The 24496-nt window shown below is 37.7% G+C and overlaps 1 protein-coding gene across 4 annotated transcripts in view; it reads right to left on the bottom strand.

Moving 5' to 3' along the window:
• Positions 1-418: 418 nt before the first annotated feature.
• MGA (MAX dimerization protein MGA) overlaps positions 419-24496 on the bottom strand; it is a 91226-nt gene continuing 67148 nt past the window's right edge. For 2 of the 4 annotated variants that reach the window (XM_065871267.1, XM_065871268.1), the window contains exons 14-23: positions 22696-23322; positions 18897-19187; positions 17208-18715; positions 14113-14243; positions 11314-11365; positions 8738-8944; positions 7218-7329; positions 6702-6935; positions 5403-5579; positions 3243-4519 (exon numbers count right to left, since the gene is read on the bottom strand). In XM_065871267.1, coding sequence (XP_065727339.1) covers positions 3243-4519; positions 5403-5579; positions 6702-6935; positions 7218-7329; positions 8738-8944; positions 11314-11365; positions 14113-14243; positions 17208-18715; positions 18897-19187; positions 22696-23322 — 4616 coding nt within the window. Of the gene's footprint in view, positions 4520-5402; positions 5580-6701; positions 6936-7217; positions 7330-8737; positions 8945-11313; positions 11366-14112; positions 14244-17207; positions 18716-18896; positions 19188-22695; positions 23323-24496 lie in introns of all 4 variants that reach the window. The other 2 variants (XM_065871269.1, XM_065871270.1) reach the window with 2 other exon arrangements.

Genomic DNA, 24496 nt, shown 5'->3' with positions numbered 1-24496 from the left:
AACATTTTTCAACTTGTTACAGAAAGGCCTGTTAAGTATTTCACCATAATTCTGGGGGAAAAAATTACACACAGTAATTTGTATGAAGTTTATATAACTGGACTTGATCTGTTAGTGACTCTAGAGTAGTTCAATGTCTAAAAGGACTCCTTTAATAAAAAATTTTTGTAAACTGTAATACTAGTTAACATATAGCTTGCTTTAAGAATATCTATTGTCCTTAGCCACTAAGACTATGTTTATGTCCTGTTATTCACCAGGGGAACAGGTATGTTACACCCTGAACACACTGGTACTATGAGGCTAGCCATTCTTCACTGTAGAATGACTCCTTAAGCCAAATACTTATCAAGTTGTACAAAATTTCGAAGTCTCCATGTAAAACACGCCGCAAAGATTAGAACACCAAAAACCTCCTCCAAATGGCGTGTCCGAAACTTTGAAAACAGTAAGGAATACCTATTATTATCTCCTTCAGCGGCACTTCTCCCAAATATGTCTCAGGACATTAGAATTCTCTACTCCAACTCAGCACAAACCTCCCAACACCAAGTCCTGCTTTAATTATTGTAACTGATTTATTTCAAGTTTATACATTCTTCCTTCCACTTGCCAAATTTCTTCTGTTCTTAGGTTTCTAAAAAAATAGTCATTTTTCAAAAGCAGAAAAAGAAAGATATATATATATTTAATATATAAAAGAAAAAGCTAAATCTGACATAATTATATTCTTAAAAACATTCCATTTATTTACAGATGTATAAAAAGGCAAATTATTGGCCTACTGAGATCATGCTTCTTATAGAGTTAGGGTGAGAGCTCACTATCCTCCCAATTCCTCAACTCCTCACTCAACTACATCTTTCATAACCACACATATAATTTTCATAGATCAGTTTCTCCTGGGGTAAGGTTAAAAGGTAGGAGTTTTTGGAGACTTTAGATTTCTATCAAGACTGCAGGATTGTTCTGAAGATTGAGCCCTCCTAAAATTAGCCCTAACAACTTTCTAGTTCCAAGAAGGTCTTGAAAACACCATTATCTTGGGGGTTTTGTAATGATATCTGCAGCCTTCCTTGAACAGCTGGGATCATCTCTCATTTCTATCTTTGTACATCTCTGATAAACAGAGTTAAATATCTTCCCATCAAGTAATGAATATTACTTGTCTATTTTCTTCTAAAAAAAAAAGAACAGTGTTCAGAAGCAGAATGGTCCTTCTTTTCCTGAGGATTACTCGCTCACTTGCCTGCTCCTTGGCTGACCCTCAGAAGCTACAAGAGCCTTGGGAAGTCAGGAGGAAATGCAAGGACAAGACAAGCAAAGAAATAATGGGAAACTGCTATACCTGGATTAAACTACTAGCATCTCCAAGGACAATTATTAGCAGGGAAGACAGGTGCTGGACTCCTTGGCTAAGGCATTGAATGAAATCTCCTGGGTAAAGAGAAGTGGGAGGGATAATGAGAAGCTGAGGGGTGCTCATTACCTACTTCAAGCTTCTTCAGTAACCTTTAGAGGTGGGAAGGTTGAATGCTGATGAGGAGGTCTAGAAAGGCAAGTAACACAAAACCAACAAAGAATTTGTTCCCACTGCAATTTGCAGAAGAAAATTTCCCACCCTTTTCAATCTGTTTATTACCAGAGTTACTAGAAAGGGAACCAACCACGGAGGTAATAATTCACTAGCTAGGACCATTCCAAAGTTGGTTTCACAACCTAGTTTTGAAGATATGCTGAGTGGGATTTGGGATAAAGAAGGCAGGGGATGTAGAAGAAACAACATCACCTAGGCACAGCCCAGGCACTGGAAGCTCTTGTGTTAGTGTTTCACAACACAAGCAAATCCTGTCAATGAAGACAGAACAGGGGTTACATTCCAAAATATAATTATTTAAGAAAGGCAAAATGCAGCAGCTAAATCCCAGTCTATACATTTTCAGAATAGTGATTCTTGCCCCCAGGAGTTTCCAAGAGACCCCTCAAGTGCACCATGATTATTTACAAACTAGATAGGAAACATCATTTCTATACTCAATACAAATCTCATCTCCTAGGTTGAAAACTTCAGCCTTTGAGAAATCTATGAAAACAACTATACAAAAATATAAATATCTTTATCTTTACAGGCTGTCAGTCCTTCATACCCTGACAGCTAATGAGTGAAAAAGCTCTACAGACCACTGAATCCATGGTAGCAGATAATAAAAAATATATCTTGTGATTCAAATACTGCCTTATTTCCCTGGTAAAGAATGCCTACTGTGACTTTTCTTTTCTTTACATCCTGTGCAGGTATAGTGAATGAAACCTTCAAGCACCAGGAGGCTGGCTTGATTTGGGGAACATCCAGCCTCACAGATTTTTATTTTGGCCACTGTCTCTGGTATGGAGAGGGAATGCTTTTCATTTCAGCTGTCTCTTGAGTGATGTGATTTGTGAAAGGGGGTGGACTCCCTCTATGCCTACCTCCAAAATATGTAATCCAGGTAGAAATCCTTGGTACTATGAAATGGTCTTCTCAACACCCAAAGACAATAAGGGAGAACTAGTAATTTTAACATCTCAAAATGATTACCTTAGTAATAAAAAGTTTTTGTTTTTGTTTTAAAGCATTCCTACTTTACCAGAAGGCTTGGATTTATAATTCTGATTGAAAAGGTGAGGGAATGGAAGCTACTTGGGATATAAAAGAAGAGAAAATTTTGTTGAATGACACTAAGTCCTTCACTTTGGTATTCCATGGTACCCATCCTCTCTCCCCCTACTCTTGAAACACCAACTAAAAACTATCTCTTCTGGATCCCTCTGCACAAGTGCATCACATTCCTTGGACTTCAGATTTAAACAACTTAAACAACAGCTATCAACTAAGGTTCAGTTCATAGCAACTCCAAAGTCTCAAGCAGCTTTTACTCTGGGAGGGAAGAACTAGGAACCACTATGGACCTACAGTCTTGTTATGAATTCCTTGGGTAAGAGGGGCACCTCGTGTTCAGTAATGGATCGCATCTTCTTAGAGAGGATGAGGAGACCCAGCACCACAAGTGAGGTAACACATTTTAACATGATCAGAATTTCATAGTAGTAATTTCTTATACCGAGGTCAGCACCCTACCCCCTTTCTCTACCATTATCCACTGCATCAAAGTCAAGGATCACAGTTCCATGACACAAACAGGTGCCTGCAGAGAAAGGAGGTTTCCCCTCACAGCCTGGCTTCTGCCTGAGGACAAATAAGTTCATTTCCCTGCAGAACTTGGTGAGGCCCCAGAGTTGCCCAGTTTGGCCACAACAGGTGCCAATGTAGGCATCATCTTGCTGTCCCGGCATTCCTGGTCATTCCCTGTTAAGTTCATTTTGTGTCCAACTGACCCAGCTTTGGCAGCTACAGGTGCCAAACAAGGCATCACCTTGAGACTCTGACCATCTGCATCACTGGAAGGATTAGCTACTTTTAAACCCAGAGGTGCCAATTTTGGCATCGGCCTCCACAAAGTATCTGTGCTGCTGTTTTCTAGGCCAGCCTTCATGTGTAGGATGGGGGGTGAAGACACACTTTCAGGCTCTGCAGGGATGCCAGAAGTACTCTTCCCTTCATCACCAGCTTTCCTGTGGGAAACAACGGAATCCTTTATCTCAGAGTCAATAACAATCTTAAGGACATCTGGCTCAGAGGCTGGTTCTGCAAGTTGTTTTTCATTCTCAGAAAAGTCATCATCTTCCAAGTGCAAGAGGAGTGGGCTGACAGAGTCACTCTCCCCTTGAACATCAGGCAATTCTTTCAAACCAGTTCCCAAGTGGCCAACCTGGAAAGTTGCTCTGTTCCCAGGAGGAAGCTTACTGATAAAAGCCTGTCGAGCATCCCCTGGGAACTCTGTATCCATAGAGCTGGGCAGTTCAGCCAGGTTAACAGAGTCATCATTTAACTGCTGATTAAGAAAGGCAATCTCATTGAGCAGAGATGTCAGTGTCTCATCAGTATCATCCTCATCTTCCATATTATTTAGCAGTTCGCTGGGATCCAGTGCTGCTTCCTCTATAGCTGATGCTACCTTTCTCAATTCCATCTCTATGCTTGAGTCTTTGAGATCTTTCATCTTTAATTTATGAAATGGAGACTCCTTTGTCTTCAGTCTCTCCCGTCTTGATTCACTCTCTTTCCATTTATGCTGAATTCCTCTCATATCACTGGAAATCTTTTTGGGTAAGAACTCCTGTGCTTCTTGCATACTGGAAACATCAACTATTTGTGGAAAACCAGAATCTTTATTTGACAGATAAACCTGTGTTGTACCCAGTGCCATTCTGACATCTCTGTGGTTGCCTCTGGAAGAGATTCTACCCAAATCTTCACAGGAGTTATCTTCGTTCCTGACAGTGTTTTTCAGGTGGTCAGGCGGCTTGCCATCAGGAACTTCATGAGGGTATTTGCTGCCACCCATATCTACCAAACCTCCCTCCGTGGCCAATGATGTCACATTAACAATTCTTGGCATCATAAATAAGTCGTCGTTTTCTGGGGGGAAAAAAAAAACTCATTTATATCTACAGTGGTAAGTACTCTCATTCATACCCAATGACCATCTCATGGGAGTTGTAGTTAAAATTTCACCAGTCTACTTTTATCAAGAAGATGAAAGGAAATACCAGTTTTTCAAATTACGGACTTAGCCTAACAAGAAAATAGGTAAAATCTAACCAAAAGACACTTTGATATTCCATCATTAATAAAAGTTCTATTTAATTATTTTATAGAAATGCTCCCCAAGTTTATTTTTTTATCCTGAGGCAGACATGCACTTTGATTCTGTTCGTCCAATTAACTGCTACTCTGAGGGAAAGATGAAGCCCTAGAGGCAGCACTGTAAGAAAGGGTGACTCCTCCAGACTGGGTTTAGCAGTATTAGTACTGGTAAGGATACCCTTTTACCTTAATAGAAATTCAGGTTCCTAAAACCTACAATTTCGTCAAAGTGAAATTTCCTTTTCACCTCAACTCCTTATCCCCAAAAGGGAGGGTGCTGAAACTGTATCAGGCTGGTAATGTAGGAGTGTACCATCTCTGAGTACAACACAAAATTGATAAATATTTATTAACACCAAAAACTAAAACAATGACTCCTCAACCTCCTTTTACTTTCACATCTTTTCAATTCTTTTCCTACTCAGAAATTAGAAGAGATCGCAAAATAGTTCCCATTCCCAGGTAAAAAAGACCATTCAATACCACAGATAGGGCAAAACATGTTCTAAAAAGACAATCTTCTCTTACAAAGGCAAACTCGAATACAATAGCTCTTTATCATTACAGAACACATTCAAAAGCTTTCTCTGTCACTTTGAGATACCAGGGATAACTCTTTTTCACTACCCATGAAAGACAACACTTAATGACATACCTGACTGAGCCACAGCACTGCTGGCAACTTGAGGTTTCAGATCTGCTTCTAGGAGAGCAGGAGAAACAGTAACCACTGGTCCTGAGAATAAGGGACCTTTTAAAGTGAGCAACTGCCCTTGTGGAGTCATCACAATGTTGGCAGAGGTGTGTGGAGTGTTAGAGGGTGAGGTATTTTCTGTAAGGAAGAGCAGAAATTAGTTAAGGATAAAAGATCTTCAATTAATGCTAGTGAATAGCCTAAGAGTGTAGGAGACATCTCTAAAAACCACACCTTGTCTTAAAAAGCAAGAAATAAAATTCAAATTTAGTTAGGGAACCTCAACTTGCAATTTACTTTTTGAACCATTTTCCAGTACCTGTCCAGTGATTCTCTTAAGGGACAGAATTTCTTATTGTTGAGGAACAGAGCCATGGAACCACTTTTTCAATGGAATGCTTCTGATGGTCTTGATGGTGAATCAGGATGAAGGCACACACAATTTTATCCCTAGGTTTGCTTTCCTATATACCGCTAAGAAATTACTTCAAGTTTTTAGACCTTAGTTTTTCCACCTGTAAAATGAGGTGACTGGACTAAACGATCATTAAAATTCTTTCTTAGCAATAACATCATTTAAATGTGCAATGTTAAAACTAACTCATATTTTAGTATCTATCACTACTTTCTTAGTTGATATAATAAACCAGATTTCCTTGGTTCATACACTGTGCTATCCAAAGAGTAAAAAAGGATATACCATTCTCAAAGGATATAAACAAGTAATGTAAAATCAATATAGCCTCACTTCCAAAATCAAGATAGGAGAGAATAAAAAAATCAAAACCAATTTACTTTGTTCCTTAATAGCAATTCATTGACAGACTGCAATCTGATGAAAAGTAGAGCCTGATTAACAAAAATAAACTTTAAAAAAAATTTCCAATTTATTTGTCTCATCTAGATCCAAACTTCCTCAACTCATGAGCAGAACTGCAGGGAAATCAAGAGTTCATTTATAAAGTCTGAAAAGATGGCAGCTTAAAAAAAATACTGAAACATTAGAAGAAAAATACGTGTCTGAAGACTGCTATCGGAAGTAGGTCTTATATGTTACCATGACTGATAACTTACTAGGATTTGCTTGAGTGTGTAAAGCTAGAAACTGAAATCTAACGTAGTTAATATTCTACTTTTAATACAACCCATCTTTCATTTAATTAAAACTAAAATGATGGCCAAGAGAAGACATTCAGTTCTCTAAACTAAACTAAACTAATGTTCGTCTACATTAAAGAAAGCAAAGAATGTCTCTCCTACCTGTGGCCTGGTCTTTTTTTCTGGAAAGAATCAAAGGTTTCCCCTTCCTGTTATTTATAAACATCTGTCCGAGATCTACAGATGATGCAGAAGATCCTTCCTGCTGTTTGCTAGTTCTGGGAGACACATCAAACTCATCTGATCCCATCTTCTTTTTTCTTTTTTGTGCCTCTAATGCTTGTTGTTTTGCATAAATATACTCTAGCTTCTTCAGGACCACTTCTTCTGTCTTACCTATAGGTTGATAGGGAATAAACTGTTACTCTCTTAAGACCCCATGTAATAATGAGAAATAGAGTCAACTGAAATCCAGTTGATTTAACTATATTCCCCTAAACTATGGAAGGCAAGAGTAATTATAATCCAGAAGAAATGTCCCACCCAGTCAAATGATAATTCTGATGTTAACTCTGGGAACCAAGCCTGAAACTAAGTAGTATCTGAAAGATCTACTAAGGATTTTCCTCACTAAAGCTATATTTGTACTCTTTATCAGAGATCATTCACTTATCTCACCTGAAAGAGATGATACTTTCCGTATCAAAATATTCCGTTTGCGAGTCAGAAGATTTTTCTGTCCTATCAACTTGTCTGCCTGATCTGTTAGTCCTTGAATTTCGCTGAATGCCTACGACAAGAAATAGTAATATCACGTCCATCAGTTTGCTTTTTCCGAAAAACGGGGGCTACATAATTTCTTAAATAAAAAAATTTTTATCTAATATTTTAGAGAACTTTATAATGCCATTTAAAACAACTGTTAATGTTTTACAAACTTATGATTACCGGTGAGAAACAGAAGGAGGGATAAACTGCGAGACTGGGATTGACATAAACATACTACTATATATAAAATAGATAACTAATAAGGACATACTATATATAGCACAGGGAACTCTACTCAATACTCTGTAATGGCCTCTATGGGAAAAGAATCTAAAAAAGAGTGGATATATGTATCTGTATAACAGATCCACTTTGCCGTACACCTGAAACTAACACAACATTGTAAATCAACTAAACTCCAATAAAAATTTTAAAAATAATAAAGTATAGAAGTAAAAAAAAAAAAACCCAAAAAACAATTTTTAATGTTTCAGAATTTATTTTTTGTTAAACTTTAGGCGATTTTTCTGTCTTATACTTCTAGGGAAAGTGATCATTTACAAAGAGCACCACTGAGTGGTTAACAGGTATTTCCACTACTGCAAGGAGAAACAAAACCTTTTACTCTGCTTAGATCTTAATAATCAACTTTAAAATCAACTCCTAGGGGCTTCCCTGGTGGCGCAGTGGTTGACAGTCTGCCTGCCGATGCAGGGGACACGGGTTTGTGCCCCAGTCCAGGAAGATCCCACATCCCACATGCCACAGAGCGGCTGGGCCTGTGAGCCATGGCCGCTGAGCCTGCACGTCCGGAGCCTTTGCTCCACAACGGGAGAGGCCGTAACAGTGAGAGGCCTGCGCGTATGGCAAAAAAAAAAAAAAATCAACTCCTAAGCTAAGCAAAATCTGGTTGACATAACCTTGTTCTAGAGGGATATGACTGCTTGCCTTTTACTCTTCCAACTTCTACTTATAAGCAATTTAAACAAAATTACCTTAGATATTCTACATGCAAAATTAAAACTTCTGCTAGCTTGAATACTAGAGTTTCCTTTAAAGTGACTGTCAACTGTTAAGAAGTATGTCAAAATAGCAGTTGTGTTGTGCCTTTCACCGTGATAAACTTTTCTAAGTACTACGGAAAACACCAGTGTAAAGAAGTCATAGTAAACAGTTTACCAGAGCTTCTAACTTTTTTTGAAGAAAGGATAATGACTCTGCTGGTTAAGAATCTGACTTTCAATGAAAAGCTACTCTGACTCAACATAAGGACTTTTCTTCCTAAGGGATTTATTGGGCATTCATTAGTCCACCTTCAAATGTTAAACAAAGCTCTATTTCAATCTTCTTCATTCTCTTTCTCATAAATATCTCTAGAAGATTCTTTCAGTCAAGCTCTTACTTGTCTGTCATTTACACATAACACTTACCCTAGTAAGAATGAGACTTTTGGAAACCTTGGAAGAATGAAGTAACCCCAACGTGATCTTCAATTTCTCAAAGAGATCCCTCATTTCACCACGGCGGCGCCGCTCATTGGCAGTGTGTGTCCGGCGGTAATAAGCAAAAGCCTCTGCTTCTTTCTGTAGTTTTTCACTCCAGTAATCAGGTTTTAGTTTTAGAGGAACTGGTGTAGCCTGTCCAAACAAAAGATCGCCACCTAAGTATCTTTCACATGTACCTGCCCTCTTCCTGCACCCCAAATGGCACTGCTCTATATCAGACACCCACCATCTTCTGCCTGGAGTATCCTAACAGCCTCTCAATTGGTCAACTTACTACCAGTCTATCCTTACTCCAAATCAACAGTGTAAATTCTAATACATGCGAATGTGATATCACTTCTCAGCTCAAATTACAGCAGTTCTCAAATGAGGGAGAATTTGAGAGAGGGGATCTATAAAAAAGCTCATCTGTATAATTTATTATTAAAACTTGTTTTCATGACACAAATTATATGGAAAACTTTAACAAAATCTCGATTAGTGAAAAACGAGTTGAAAATTTTTTTTCGTAAATACTGTAAGACCCTTTACAATTTGGGAAAGGGTCAACTGCCTCTCTTCCTAAATCACTGTTCTCTCCAACCATTCCAAAGTGCTAGAAGTTTCCTAAACACACTACAATCCCACATCTCCATGCCATTACACAGGCTGTTGCCTGCACCTAACCCCTTCCACCCCCCCTTCATAACTTAACATTTAAAACTCAGACTTTGCATTTTTTAGGAAAGTCTTTCTTGACCTCAGGATGCCTTAAGCTTCCTTTCTCTCTTATTTATTCTACTTCCATTTTTAAAGTTATTTACTATAAAGAAGTAAAAGATGCATACAGGATTTAAAATATAAGTATGTAAAGATCTTATAATGAAAAGCAACTGTATCTTGCACCTACAACTGGATCCTCAGAAACAACCATTTTTTGATTATTTTAGTGGCTGTTTCTGGTTCTTAAGTCTATATATATCCTAAGTTAAAAATAGTAACATACGCTTATTCTTTTCATTTTTCAATACAACCTATTTACTTCCTGCTATGCAGAAAAGGATTTAGCTCACCACTCTCTTGCATCTCACCATCCATCTTCCTAATACAGATATATCATTAATTTTAGTTCTCTATTGATCCCTTTGCAACTTGAAGATAATTCTATCTCCGTTTCTCATTTCATCAATAGTGTCTCTTTGTAAAATGAGGATATCAGTACTCATATCCTTCCCTTCATTTCTTCTTCCGTCTTTTACCTCCCAACTTGTCATTTGTACTCACTCATTTTTCAAGACTGAAAATTAAGTCTTACATACTTTATTCATGGATTATAAAAGTTTTAAAAAATCATCAACAGTGACCAACCTATTATGACAATATGAATATTAATCATACCAAGTGAGTAATAATTACATTTCCTGTCTTTTACAGTTTCTTGGTTTTGTGTATGTGTGTCCCCCCCAACCTTGATGTTTCTAACTGCCTTTATTTTCTTGACACTGTTTACCTTTATCATAGTAACAGTGGTACCATATCATGGGGTATGAAAGTACCCCCAAACTCTTCGACAAAATCATTGTCTTTCTAAAGTTAAAAACATGTACATTAGTACAGTGTGGGAAAATCAAAGATACAACCAGATAGAAGTAAAATTAATATTTAGTGTATTAAAACCAATACACTAAAAATAATTTGCATGTAACAATAATGGTACGAAACAATGGACTGTGTAAATAGCTACTGTGAAAATTCTTACATCTCAAAAATATTTTAGGATGTCCAATGAAAAAATAAAAATTGTGATATATTCAAAATAATTATGGCCCTGCAAACATGTATCATATGCTCCCCCAAATCAAACCAAACTCAAACTAACCACCCAGTAGTTTTTCAAAGGACCTGAATACCACCCTCCATCTCAACCCAATCTCATCATTTTTATCTCTTAAATTAAGAAGACAGAATAACAAGTGGAAAATGGTTAAACAATTGCACTCTCTTCCATTCTTAGTGTTAGTTAGGATAAAGAGAAAACCTTCCTTAATTATGGTACTATGATATCCTACACTGAGTGCATTAAGAAAATCAAAGAAGGTTTATAATTTCATGGCTCCCTGAATTGCTAGCCATTACTTCAGATAATAACTAATTTTTTAGATCACCAGAAAAATCAGGAGCCTAAATAAGAACGAATGCTAGCATGTTTCACATCATATCATTACATTATAGGATTAGTTTTCAAATAAGCACATCAGTTTTCATAAACTCCATACCCATTTTAATTCCTCTAAATTATTCTATCAACTGGGGGTGGGGGGCAGTAGACAACTGAGAAGGGAAAAAAAAAGCATTCATAGTATAATTTCATTAAGGGGAAAAAAGCTGATTATATTAACTCACTGGTAAAAATGGCCCTGAAAAAAGTCATAGCTAATACAGCTAATGTTGTTTTAACCCTAAGGACAAATGTTATCAATTTTATTAAATGAGTAATTATCATTAAACATACTGTAAAATACCTTTCGACTCTTTTCAGCAGCTTTCTCATCTGTAGTGATATGCGTACGGCACCTAGATGAAGACAATATTTTCCAATTCTTATTGAAATTCAGTAATCTAATACCTATTTCATAGCTATATTAAACCAAACCATCCCAAATTGTCTAAATTGTAAGCAGCTTCTTTTCCCCATGGTCAGATATGTGGCAATATGATTTATTCAACAATATGCTTTTTTCTCAAATAAAAGTGTCCAAATAGACCCTAAAACTGCAAATTACTTTTTTTCAATTGTGAAATATTTCAAACATATAAAACTGTACAAACAAAATATATAATCAACATCCAGGTATCTGTCACTAAGCTTGAGAAATAAAACATCACCAAAATGTAGGCACATTCATCACCTTCCTTCCTTCTCATAAGTAAATGCTCGCAAACTGAGTTTACCATGCACATCTTTACAGTTTTACTCTCCTAGGAATGTACTGATTCATCCCTAAACAGAAGATATTATGTAGCATTTTAAACTTACATGTAGTGTATCTTTCTTCAACTGATTTGTCTCATTCAGCACTGCATGTGAGATATGTTGATACATCTAGTTCAATCATTTTAACTGCTATATAGTATTCCAAACTGTTGAATTTTCCAAAATTTGTTTTAGAATGTTAGTAGTTATTTAGGTTGTATCCAAATTTTCACAATGGCAAATTTTCACAATGGCTGCAATGGACAATCCCAGACATGACCCCTTGTACATGTGTGTGAGCCTTTCTAGGATGTATACCTAAGAGTGGAACTGCTGGATGGAAGAAATGCTTGCACATCTTCAACTGTAGCCATGTCATACTGCTCTCCAAAGTGGTTTTAACTTACACTCCCACCTGCAGAATGTTCCCATTGCTCCACACCTAGACAACAGTACTATCAGAAATCTCGATTTATACCAATCTTATGGGTATAAATTGGTAAAGTAACTGTGGTTTAATCTGCATTTCCCACTTCGCCTTCCAATGCCAGGGGTGGAGGTTCGATCCCTGGTCGGGGAGATAAGATCCCACATGCCTCGGGGCCAAAAAACCAAAACATAAAACAGAAGCAATGTTGTAACAAACTCAATGAAGACTTTAAAAATGGTCCACATCAAAAAAAAAAAAAAATCTTAAAAAAAATTTTTTTTGCATTTCTCTAATTACTTGAGAGATAGAACAAATTTGCACGTTTACTGGCAGTCTTTTGTGAATTGCCCATGATATCCATTACTTACTTTTCTACTGGACCTTTTTCTTAATGACTTGTAAGAATTATTTTATATGCTTGATACTAATCTTCTGTCAAACACATATTGCAAATATTTTCCTTACAGTGTGAAATTGCCTTTTCACTGACAGAAATTTTTAAAATTTTAACAATCTGCTCCTTTACAGTTATGTGTTGGTTATTCTTGGCCCTTTATTATAACAGTCCATTAAGATGGTATCTCTCTGTTTACTTAATTCTTTTTATTTTTAAATAGATTTTATTTCTTTATTGGTTGGTTGATTGACTGCTGTGTTGGGTCTCCGTTGCTGTGCGCAGGCTTTCTCTAGTTGCGGTGAGTGGGGGCTACTCTTCGTTGCAGTGGCTTCTCTTATTGTGGAGCACGGGCTCTAGGCGCACGGGCTTCAGTAGTTGCGGCGCAGGGGCTTAGCTGCCCCGCAGCATGTGGGATCTTCCCGGAAGAGGGACTGAACCTGTGTCCCCTGCATTGGCAGGTGGATTCTTAACCACTGCGCTACCAGGGAAGTCCCTACTGAATTCTTCTTCCATGTCTTTCAATAACATTTTATAAAAGTCTTGCACAATTTGTGTTAATAATCCCAAACAGATTTTTCGTATTTTTAATTACATTTTTTTGCTTGTTGCTATTGTTTAGGAACTCAATTTTAGTATACTGAACTTACATCCTGCAATACTGCTGAACTTAAGTCTAATTAAGTTTTTAAGAGACTTAAATTCTTTCAGTCTTAACCAGTAGGCAACTGAAGTACCTTCCAAATAGCCCTGGAGTGAAGAAAAATACTACCTACAGCCCTCCTTAGACTTTCTCACTAGGAATGAAGAATTACTCTTTCTTAACTCATTGCTGCTTCGGGCAGCTGATGACATAACAGGTTGAAAAGCTCAATGTCTGGCACAAAATAACAACTCTTACCTTCTTTCCCTTCTTTCTCTCACACCCCAGTTCCTAATCAATACAAGGCTTACTCAGAACATTTTTTTCTAAGGCATCATGCTCTCTGTATTTTCATCTCATCAGCTGAACAGCTATGAAAAATTTTTCTAACTGTAATGACCTATTCAACTAGCAAAGTAACCAAATTTAGAATTTAATGCCATATTCTTAAAAGAACTAACCTTTGTTGAATACTCCACTTGCATCAGTTATGTTAGTTATCTCATACATTATCTCATTTAGTACTTGAAATGGGGGCATTTTCTTCATTTCATAGGTAAAGAATCTAAGATTCAGAGAGATTACAGACTTGCCCAAGATTAAACAGCCACAAACTAGCAAAAGCAGTATTTTAATACCAATGTATCAGGCTCCAAAAGCATATGTTATTCACACTTATATACTGCCTCCTAGCAATAACAAGGCAAGTTAATTACCTCTGGATTACAGCTCCTCTCCTCATCTACTACTAAGAAAAAAGCTAGAGAAATAAAGGAACCATGTCAGTTACCCAGAACTCCTGAATAGAACATTTAGTTTTGCTTATGGTCATAAAATTACAACAACAAAAAACAACAATCCAAAGAGAAGTAAGACTTACAGCTGTTTGAAAGTCTGTGTATGGGCAGCTGTGGTCTTCATGTGGACAACATTAACTTCCTCCTGGAGCTCTTCTACAGTCTCAATGTCCACCTGCTCTTCATCATCCTCAATGTATTCTACACAGTTATTCTGAAATACAGCATTTCAACAGTAAATAAAGTATTGGGAAGCAAGCACACCTAAACTTTTCAACTGAATGCTCCCCTTATAAAGCCAACCAGTGCCAAACACTGATCTTAAACCATGAGTACTGATAATCCTAAACTTGTTAATCATAAAATGGAATTAAGTCATAAAGACAACATATGGTTAGAGCTAACTACCAAGAACTACATTATAAATCACACACAGATATATATTAAAAAGACATCATTAGACTGAAGAGACAGAGTCCCCAAAGGGCTGTATTGATGCTTCAGTGTTATTTCTAGTGAACAAAATTCAGGTACAGATATATTAAAGCTGCATAAATCTTAATATTAAATAGCAGTAAAATAGAATTTGGTGAGGGAGAAGGTAGAAAGAAGAAAAATTCAGATTCTAGTTTGAGTGCTTCATGGTTAATCCCATATTAAACACCCACAGAAACATATTCAAGGCAGATATGGAAACAGATTATAGCCCAGACAGTCTTCTAAGTCTCTCAACCCTACAGAATGAGAGCTTTTGAAGAATTTCAGATACCAAAGAAGCCCAGGCTTGCTGTACTTATTATACCAAAATATGAGTCAATCAGTAAGCATTTATTGAGCACCCATCACAGAAACTCACTGTATATTTATAACAGTAGACTATATGGATTATGGGATATGCAGATACTTTTAAGTCCACCTTTGAAAGTAGTGTTTTACTATGCCAGAAACCAAACAGAGAATACGTTATCTATAATTGTACTGTACCAGAGAGGCACAACTCAAAATGAAGCATCCCCATCACCTTATTAATTCTATGTTTAAACTTGCTGGAAAAACTACTTACCCCCAAATTACAGGCTCCCTAAGGCTAAAGGACATAAATGATGCAAGCCATCATTCATGATCCCCAATTTAAGCATCATCTAAATAATGTGTATTAAATATAAACAATGGATATTAAAATTAACGTTAGGAAGCTAAATCAACAGAACCCCAAGGGTTTGAATAGTAATGTAGGTAGATGCTTTACCATATTTAAACTGAAGAATGTGTACTGCGTGGCTTTAATTGCAGGCTTTATAAATAATATCCAATAAACTTCATCAGGGAAGACTTAAAAAGGCTACTCACAACGTTCCTTACACTATTCCAATATAATGCTAATCACAGGTATAAAGTTATCATAGGTGTCAGACATAAACATAATTACAATGTAGAATTTAGATGTGAATGTCCTTAGTTTTAAAAGGCCAGTGTACCTGTCAGATTCCCTATTAGGAAATTCAAGCAATGCCACGCTGTATGACTAAGAAACACTAAAGGTTCCATTAAGTCAGTTCTACTGATAGCAATAGCTTGCACTGATTTTAAAGCTGGACTGTTTTTGACCTGTGGCTGCCAAGGGGGAGGAGGTGTGGGGAAAGGATGGATTGGGAGTTTGGGATTAGCAGATGCAAACTATATACAGAATGGATAAACAACAAGGTCCTGCTGTATAGCACAGGGAACTATATTCAATATCCTGTAATAAACCATAATGGAAAAATTTTTTTAATTAAAATTAAAATAAAGTTGGACTGTTTTTGGTCTGATGCTTACCTAGGCTGACTTACAACAAAAGACTCTGCAAAAAGTGCAAGAAGATCTGCAATCTAACTCCTGAACTACCTATAGACATAAGTCCTCAAAAAGGATTAGGTTATAGACAGAATGTGAGGCAAATGCGTATAGAATCATCCAACTGTAGAGCTAGATCCTCATTTTATAAATGAGACAGGTGAGGTACAGAGATAACCAACATAGGAACGTTAGAATATTTAAACATTTTAGAGGTTTAAAATATGAATCTTTTTGCTATATTTTATCTCCGTAAGGCAGTTAGTTAGGCATTAACAGAGAAGGACCAGGTAACACAGAGAATGAATGAATCTCAAGGAAGTGAGATTCTAAAACTGCCAGGAATGACAATCATTGTATTATCTGCTCCTGAAGAGAGGGACACAATTTAGATTTCAAGGCACCCCACAGGCAGCTGGCTATCACCTCCTTATGTTTTACATCAGACCCCAGGTCAGGGGTCAGCAAACCACAGCCTGCCATCAGTTTTTGTAAATAAAGTTTTATTGGAACACAGCCACACTCATTCACTTACTATTGCTTATGGCTGCTTTCACTCTACAACAGCAGTTGAGTAGTTGCAAGAGCAAGTCATCTAGCCTGCAAAGTCTAAAATATTTACAATCTGGCCCTTTACAAAAAAAGTTTGCCCAACTCCTGCCCTATATCATATCTGACTCTCAAGTTACTTAGTTCAGCAAATACAACCCTAAATAAAAGTCTAAAAAATGGCTTCAGAAAAATAAAAATATAAATTAGAAAGGTCAAATTACAAAGGAAGATGACCAAAGTTCAGAATACAAATTCTAGACACTATTTAATTTTAGAAGATGATTAAAAACAACTTTAGGCAGGGTTGTATTAAAATATTAAATAGTATTTTTCGTTTCTCTCCAAAAAGAAAAACATCTCTATAAATGCATATAGATAAATTATCTTCCAGTTCTAAGGCTGCCTATTCCCTGTTTCTTATATATATCTACCAGATAAGCTACAATCACTTCACATACAAAATGTCAAAGAAACTGAGACTGAATGGGAGTAGTGGTTTCAGACTTTTTCTTAAAAAAAACCTAATTTGATAGAGACTCTCAAGCATCTATCCCCCTAAGGCTTAAGTCAGCCTTCTTATAATATCAGGCAAGTCTCAAAGCTCAATATAAGCTCAATAAATGTTACCTGACTGACACAGCCCAAAAACTACAAAGTCATTTAATCATGATCTAAACCTAGGCATCCAAATCAATGTATCAGGTCTTAGTGATCTTCTGGAAAAACTACTGTCTCTAATGAATCATTTAAATTCTTGAGGTTTCAGTCACAACAAAAATGGGCTCACCACCTTTTCTACATCATCAACCTCCTCACTCTGGTAGTCAGAAACAACATCCACAATCTCATCAATAGAATCATCGGTTTTCTCATTCTCATCTTCCTCATCATCCTCTTCCAAATCCAAAACAGTGAAGTCAGCACTGCTTCTCCCACCCTTCTTCTCTTGCTTTGGTTTTATCTGTTCTGATAGCAGTAAGTGACCTTGAAAATGTCCTTCCCCTCTGCTCCCTTTGGTAGCTCTCCTAGGAAATATGGAGAAGGCTGCAGGACTAGAAATCCTACTCCAAGAATCACATTCAGTTTTTAAAATTCTGGCATTCTCAGTAGTTCCACTTTTTCCAAGTAAATCAGAGATGCCGTGTTCTTGTTGAAACACATCTGAATTTTCCTGACAAGTTTCTGTTTCTTTAATTAACTGCTCATCTGTCTCTTTCTTGCATTCTTGTGAAGTTCTAACACATTTCTGGGTCAAAGGGCCCTTTAGGTGTTTTCTCCACCTCTCCCTAATGCTGTCCTTCTCCAGAGAATCTCCACATCCCTTCTCCTTGGCCTCTGGCTTTGGATTAGATTGCTGCTCCACAACTCTGCTCCCTGAAAATTCAAGTTTACTTTCTTCTTTAGAGATAACTGGAAATTCATTGGATTTTTCCCCTGGATTGTCTAAGCCTTTCTGCTGTTCCACTTTCACATCAAGTTTTTTAAGCTGCACATTACTCACACTTTGGACTGTCATATTACTGGCTCTTCCAGAAATGGTCTTAACTTCCAGAACAGTCAGTTTTTCTTTGGAATTGTTATGATTCCTAATCCCATACTCTTCATCAACATTTTTATAGTCTTCACCTGTGTGTGAGCCAGTGATATAGGCATGCTGAGAAGGTTTAACAGTTGCAGGACCTTCTTCTGTAAGGGATTCTTCATCTAAATGATCACCCCCATCTTCCAAGGAATCATTCAGAGTTTCTTCTGAGACAGTAGCTCCTGAGTTTTGCTTTATTATATTAGCCTCAGGGTCTATAGCTTCTCCTCCTGACTGCAGGGCCTTCTTAGTTTCCTGTTCTCTTTTTAAAAAGCTTCTTTCATCTTTCTGGTCTGCATTCTGAGATTCTCTTTTCATCTGAAGTGAAGCAACATGCTGAAGAATGGAGCTGGGAACAGGCTTTTGTCCTGGGAGCTGCAACAAGGCAAAACTACCAGACTGGAGAGGAATAAGACTGGCTGTACCAACAGGCTGCCCTCCTGAACTATAGGTTATTTTGGTTTCAGAGCCTGTTTTGCTTGCAAAGCTTTGTGGTTCAGGAGGGGAAATCCTCAGAGTCAATGTACCAGACTGAGACACAAAACTAGGTCCAGAAGAAAGCAACGATGGTGCCTGAGTGATAACATTCATTGCTGGAGAAGACCCAACAGCCTGAATTACAGGATTCATAACAGAGAAAGAGGAGGACGAAGCAGAAGATGGTGGAGTCTCTGAAGGTTTGGAAGGAGTGGGTAACCGGATTCCCATCACAGACCCTGGTAAGAAAAAGAACATTTTAAGTCACCACTGCCCAAATCAAGACTTCCAAAGTATGCATTTCTTTTCTTACAGGTGGTTCCAAGACACTAAGAAGACCAATCCTGGTGTATTAACATACCATATGACCAAATGATTCAAGAAAAGAGAAACTTCTCAGAAATATCTCTAATTTTATACCTGGGTTCCGAAACATGACAGGCTGTAAGTTGGGCTGGGCATTAGAGCCTCGAAGCTGATGCAAAGGGAGGAGCTGGACAATCTGCCCATTAGGGTGCCTGAACAGGTTCATTCCACTTGGGCTCCTAACAGGCTGCAAGACCATCCGATGTCCCTGAAGTTGTGTGTTTGGGACAGGTCTAAGAGTAGGAGAACCCTGCTGCACTGGAATCAACAACAATCGAGGTCCAGCACGTTTCACTGTGTTAGGAGAGACCTGTGGAGTAGCCACTGGAATCTGAGGAGCATTTTCTGAAAAACAGGAAATGGGAAACATAGTATCAGAATTTCCCTTTAATACTTGGGAAAAAATAATTATGACATAGGATCTAACCATGCTACATATAACTTCTACTTTAAACTACAGAGTTGGTAAAATCCTGTCCGTCCATGATACACTACTTACTAGTCTTATGGCTGAGACAATTTACTTTAAACCTAAGTATTAACCAGACATTGCAGGGCCTTACATTTAGATTGGTAAAAAAGAAAGTATCAATTGTCAAGAGGTGCATTTAAAGAGATAACACTTCTGCCTAATGAAAAACATGGCCTCTTAACCTGGTTCTCATTAAAGTTCAAGATAAAATTCTCTTGTTCAACTTAAAAATTCAGGCTGTTAACACTTAATAGACTATGACTTAGTTTCACAGGTCTTACTCAAGTAAGAAAAAGTCAAGGACTAAAAATCACAAAGTACTAAAAACTTCTTGGCTTGTAAAATTCACTGATAAATAAGCAAAGCATAAAGATTTGTGGAAATTATTTTTCAAAAGGAAAAAAAATACATACCCCCAAAAAATGGAATGAAATTAAGAGACATCAAAGAAGCAGGGAAATAAAGCCTGGTTAGGAAGAGGCAAAAGATAGTTTTAAAACAAACAGAAAAAGCAGAAATTTAATGCAGAAGATGTGAATTAAAAGAGATTTCAAAATATTAATAGTACCTAAAGATTCACTTTAATGTCTGGAAGAAAATACTAAGGACATGGAAGAAAATAATATGAGTAATCTACAGCTAGGTTTTGGGTCACAGGAATAAAGAGGAAGGAATAACGTAATAGTAAGCATAAATGAAAGTGGTCTAACATTACCATTCAAATTACTGAACTTCTTTAACATTATTATTTCCAATTACCCCTTTTTTTAAAACATTATTAAATAAAATTTTTCATCAGTTTGTCACTAAATATAAAAATCAACAAGCCAAACAAAACAAAGATTCTAATATGTGATATTCTATCAGATAGGTACTCTGCCCAAAAAACATATCAAATTTCTAAAACAAAGTGAAGCTCCTAAGATTCACATGACAAATTATATATAGAAGATCCATGACTACTTTTGAAAATGAAATAAAACACAAAGACCAAACTGTTTATGAAAAATAGTGTGCAACTTAAAAAAAATTCATCTGTCTTATGTGAATTAAGAAACATGTTAAAGCATTCTTAATTTCCTGAACATTTCTATTCACATTAAGTTTTAGAGAGTGATTCAAAACCAAATAACTCCAAAAGCAGCCTTTAATACACACACTAAATATGTGATTATTTATTAATATGCGTGAGAGGGGAAGAAGGGAAAGACAAAAAGAAAGAAAGTCAAATGAAAAAGTCAGAGTTGTCTAAATCCCAAAGTTGAGATCTACTTTATGAACCTATAACAAAATATACACTTCCTTAGAAGTTGGCAGTGATTTGAGTCAGCTCCATTTATAAAAGAGCAGGTAAGAAAATCTGTTAACATTAGTATTTCCTCAAGTAGTATTACAGAAGACACTTTTAGGTGGTAGGTGGATATAGAATAACACCATATCACATTGTCAGCATTTTAATCTTTTGATTAAAATACAGAAGAAATTACCAGTCTTTGATATTATGTCTTTAATATTATGCCAACGTTTTCTAACTTTCTTCATTAACAGAAATAGCAAGCCACATGTTAAGAACTTACAGTAGCTGGCTAGTATTTGATACTATTTATTATTGTTTCAGTGTATTTATTTATGAGGTTACCCTCTATTTTGGCAAGTAATGTTGGTTTCCAATAACAGTAATACTGCTCCTTTTTTTTTTTTTTTTTTTTTTTTGCGGTACGCGGGCCTCTCACTGTTGTGGCCTCTGCCGTTGCGGAGCACAGGCTCCGGACGCGCGGGCTCAGCAGCCATGGCTCACCGGCCCAGCCGCTCCGCGGCATGTGGGATCTTCCCGGACCGGGGCATGAACCCATGTCCCCTGCATCGGCAGGCGGATCCTCAACCACTGCGCCACCAGGGAAGCCCCAATACTGCTCCTTTTAAAAGTACATTTAAGTGAACAAATGACTGGATTTAAATAAAAATATTATGTCAATTGTATGATAGTACAAATGGGAATCAGAGCAAAATACCTGAATGTATGTTCCAAGTGACTGAAATCTGAGAGACAATGAACTATAAAAGGTAAACTGTTTTACAGTTTCATGACAGAAGTAAAAATATAAAGAAAGGTTAGAATCCATGATTTAGAAGACATGACCAGTTAAAATATGACAAGATATGAACCCTGAGATACACAGGAAATCAAAACAGCTTCATCAACAACTATCTTACTTTTGAAATTATATATTAGCCATTTTTGGTATGTTTATTTACAGGAAGTAGCAAAAGACAACAAATTTGATACTGTCATCCACTTTTCCTTTCAACAGCACTTCAATTTATAAATCACTTCTTTCCTAAAATATCAAGAGGGATTTGGACCATGCCCCTAAAGACAAAAATATTTAGTAGGAAAACTATCAGTTACCAAGACAGAACTGCTGTTGGCTATTTTATTCCCCCTTAAATCCTGCAAAGTCTTTCATACTCTTTTCCACAGTAATTCCTCTTAGAGCCTACTAAGAGAACAACTTGCTTTAGCTGGTTGAATTAAGATAGAAAAATTACCAAAGTGTTGAACTATTCCTATTTCAAATTCACTTAAACTAAGCCAACAAGAGAAAAAAATTTCATTTTAACTATAAACTTAACATATAAAATATCAGAGTCCAGAACAAAGAAATATGCCTCCTTACTTCTATTTCAATCAGTTTACATATAGTAATTAAGCAGGAGAATAATGTCAGTAGTATATAGGAGTTGGGCTGATTCATAAATGATTTTTACTAAGAAAGAGGACCTAGAATTTTAATCTTAAGCAAGGAGGAGAGAGAGGGCCCTCAGCTTGGCTGCAGCAGAAGCAGAAGCCCTCCAATCTTTTTAAAATATAAAGCAGCAGCCCTCCCACCCCCAAAACAGGGAACAACTACATATGGTTCCCTCCTCAGAGATATGTGCCCCCAGCTCTCAGCACACAACAGGCTGCACTTCCTCCTGTGCCCACCTTAACGCTGCTCTACTGGCTCAGAGTTCCACGCCCATATGCAGTATTCTTCAGCCAGCATTTCCATTCTAATGTTTTTGAATATCGTTAATCTCCCGAAGAAATCTCTAGCCCCATTAAACCATCTGTCAACGCTGTTTATCTCTAAAGTACCAGTTACAGGTTTTATTAGCGCTCTGGTTACAAAATTGCATGAAATTTTCACTGATTGTCCTAACCCTATCTTTACCACAAGCTCTATTATTTTCAGTGTTCAGTTTTGCAGAATGTAATGATTTTTAGGAATATATGTATCATGTTATAGCAGAAACACCTGATATATCTATAATCCTATCAAAACCACAAAATTATATAAACAGCTGTCAGTAAACCAGCTTGTAACATCTAGGCCTTACCTGGTCTCTGGCTCACTGGTGGACTCCCATCAATTCCCGAGAGTATAATGGGAACAGAGCTCAGAGATGAAGTTGGTGTGGTCACCATGGAGGAAGATGCAGCTGTGGTCACCACAACTATGGAGGTGGAGGCAGTGGAAGCAACAGGAAGAGTTATGGTTGGAGGAGATGCTACCAAAGACTTAGGAAAAGCAACTGAAGCCACAGGGGTAGTTATCCCAGTCGTTTTGATAAGGTTCACAGTGGCTGTAGACTGGGTAGGTGTTACAAGGGTGCTGGTATTAGTTTCAGAGACCTCAACAACCCCTGCAGTGGGGGCACCAGAAGAATAAGTAGTTTCCTTAGTTCCCACGTCAGAAATAGCAGTCACAGGTGTCACAGCAGTAACATTCTCTAAAAACACTTGAGGGGTGGTAGTAGTGACAGCAGCAGTCACAGGACTGCACACCTGAACTGGCTCAGAAGAAACCACAGGTGTGACGACCATTACTGGAGAAGGTCTGATACTGAACTTCTGTGGCCCTGTTAGGGGTTGGGGTGTGCTAACTCCAGGTATCTTCTGTTGCAGGGCTCCAACTTTACTCATCACAAACTGTGTGAACACACCACCAGGAGAGGGTCGAGCCGCTGCAAATAAAAATTTGCTGGTCAAAAATCTTCAGTTCTCATATTTTATGCTTGTAGTGATTGTGTTTATCAACATTATTGTGCACCACTGGGTCAATTTCTTACAGGTATTAAGAAATTTCTTACCTGCATTACACATGCCAATTTCCACCCACAGAAATCAAACACACCTCTCCACCCAAACCAAACCTTTAAAATGCTAACTTTAACAAAGGAATTGAAATTGGGTGTTCCTTCTGAAATTCTTTTGGTTATGCAATATAATCAAATTGCCAGGACACTAGAAAGACAGTACAGCAGCACACAACTTCATCATCTAAAACAGATGAAGAGACTGCACTCCTCCTCATTAGAAAGGACGCCCATACCCTTCCTCTCTGGGTGTGGATTTCTGCCTAGCTTCCAACTTAATACAACTGTTTCTCTGTGTGCTCTCTGAATGAATGAATAAAAACAGATGAAGAAAGTAAGAAGTTGAAACTGTATTCCTAATTTTATTTTTTATTTATTTATTTTTTGCAGTACACGGGCCTCTCACTGTTGTGGTCTCTCCCATTGAGGAGCACAGGCTCCGGACGCGCAGGCTCAGTGGCCATGGCTTACGGGCCTAGCCGCTCCGTGGCATGTGGGATCTTCCCAGACTGGGGCACGAACCCGCGTCCCCTGCATCGGCAGGCGGACGCTCAACCATTGCGCCACCAGGGAAGCTCCCTAATTCTAATTTTAAAACTTTTTTCCATCACTTCCTCCTATCCTAGCACCTCCACCTCTTTATTGCTATCCTTTTACAAGACAGTAAAGTTTTGCATTTTTCTAAAATGTATAAAGACATTTTTTAAAAGAGGGCAGGGGGCTTCCCTGGTGGCGCAATGGTTTAGAGTCCGCCTGCCGATGCAGGGGACGCAGGTTCGTGCCCCAGTCCGGGAAGATCCCACATGCCGCGGAGCAGCTGGGCCCATGAGCCATGGCCACTGAGCCTGCGCGTCCAGAGCCTGTACTCCGCAACGGGAGAGGCCACAAGAGTGAGAGGCCCAAGTACAGCCAAAAAAAAAAAGAGGGCAGGATGAGACTATCTTTTTAAAAAATCACCAACTGAAGCTACTTTTTAAGAAAGAGGTAAAATGGGTTCTTTTTAAGGCAAGGCCTATCCTCCATCTTCACACAACTCCAGCAT

The sequence above is a fragment of the Phocoena phocoena genome, chromosome 2 (assembly GCF_963924675.1).
Source record: "Phocoena phocoena chromosome 2, mPhoPho1.1, whole genome shotgun sequence".
Classification (NCBI taxonomy): Eukaryota; Metazoa; Chordata; class Mammalia; order Artiodactyla; family Phocoenidae; genus Phocoena; species Phocoena phocoena.
This window is presented reverse-complemented; position numbering and strand designations above follow the sequence as displayed.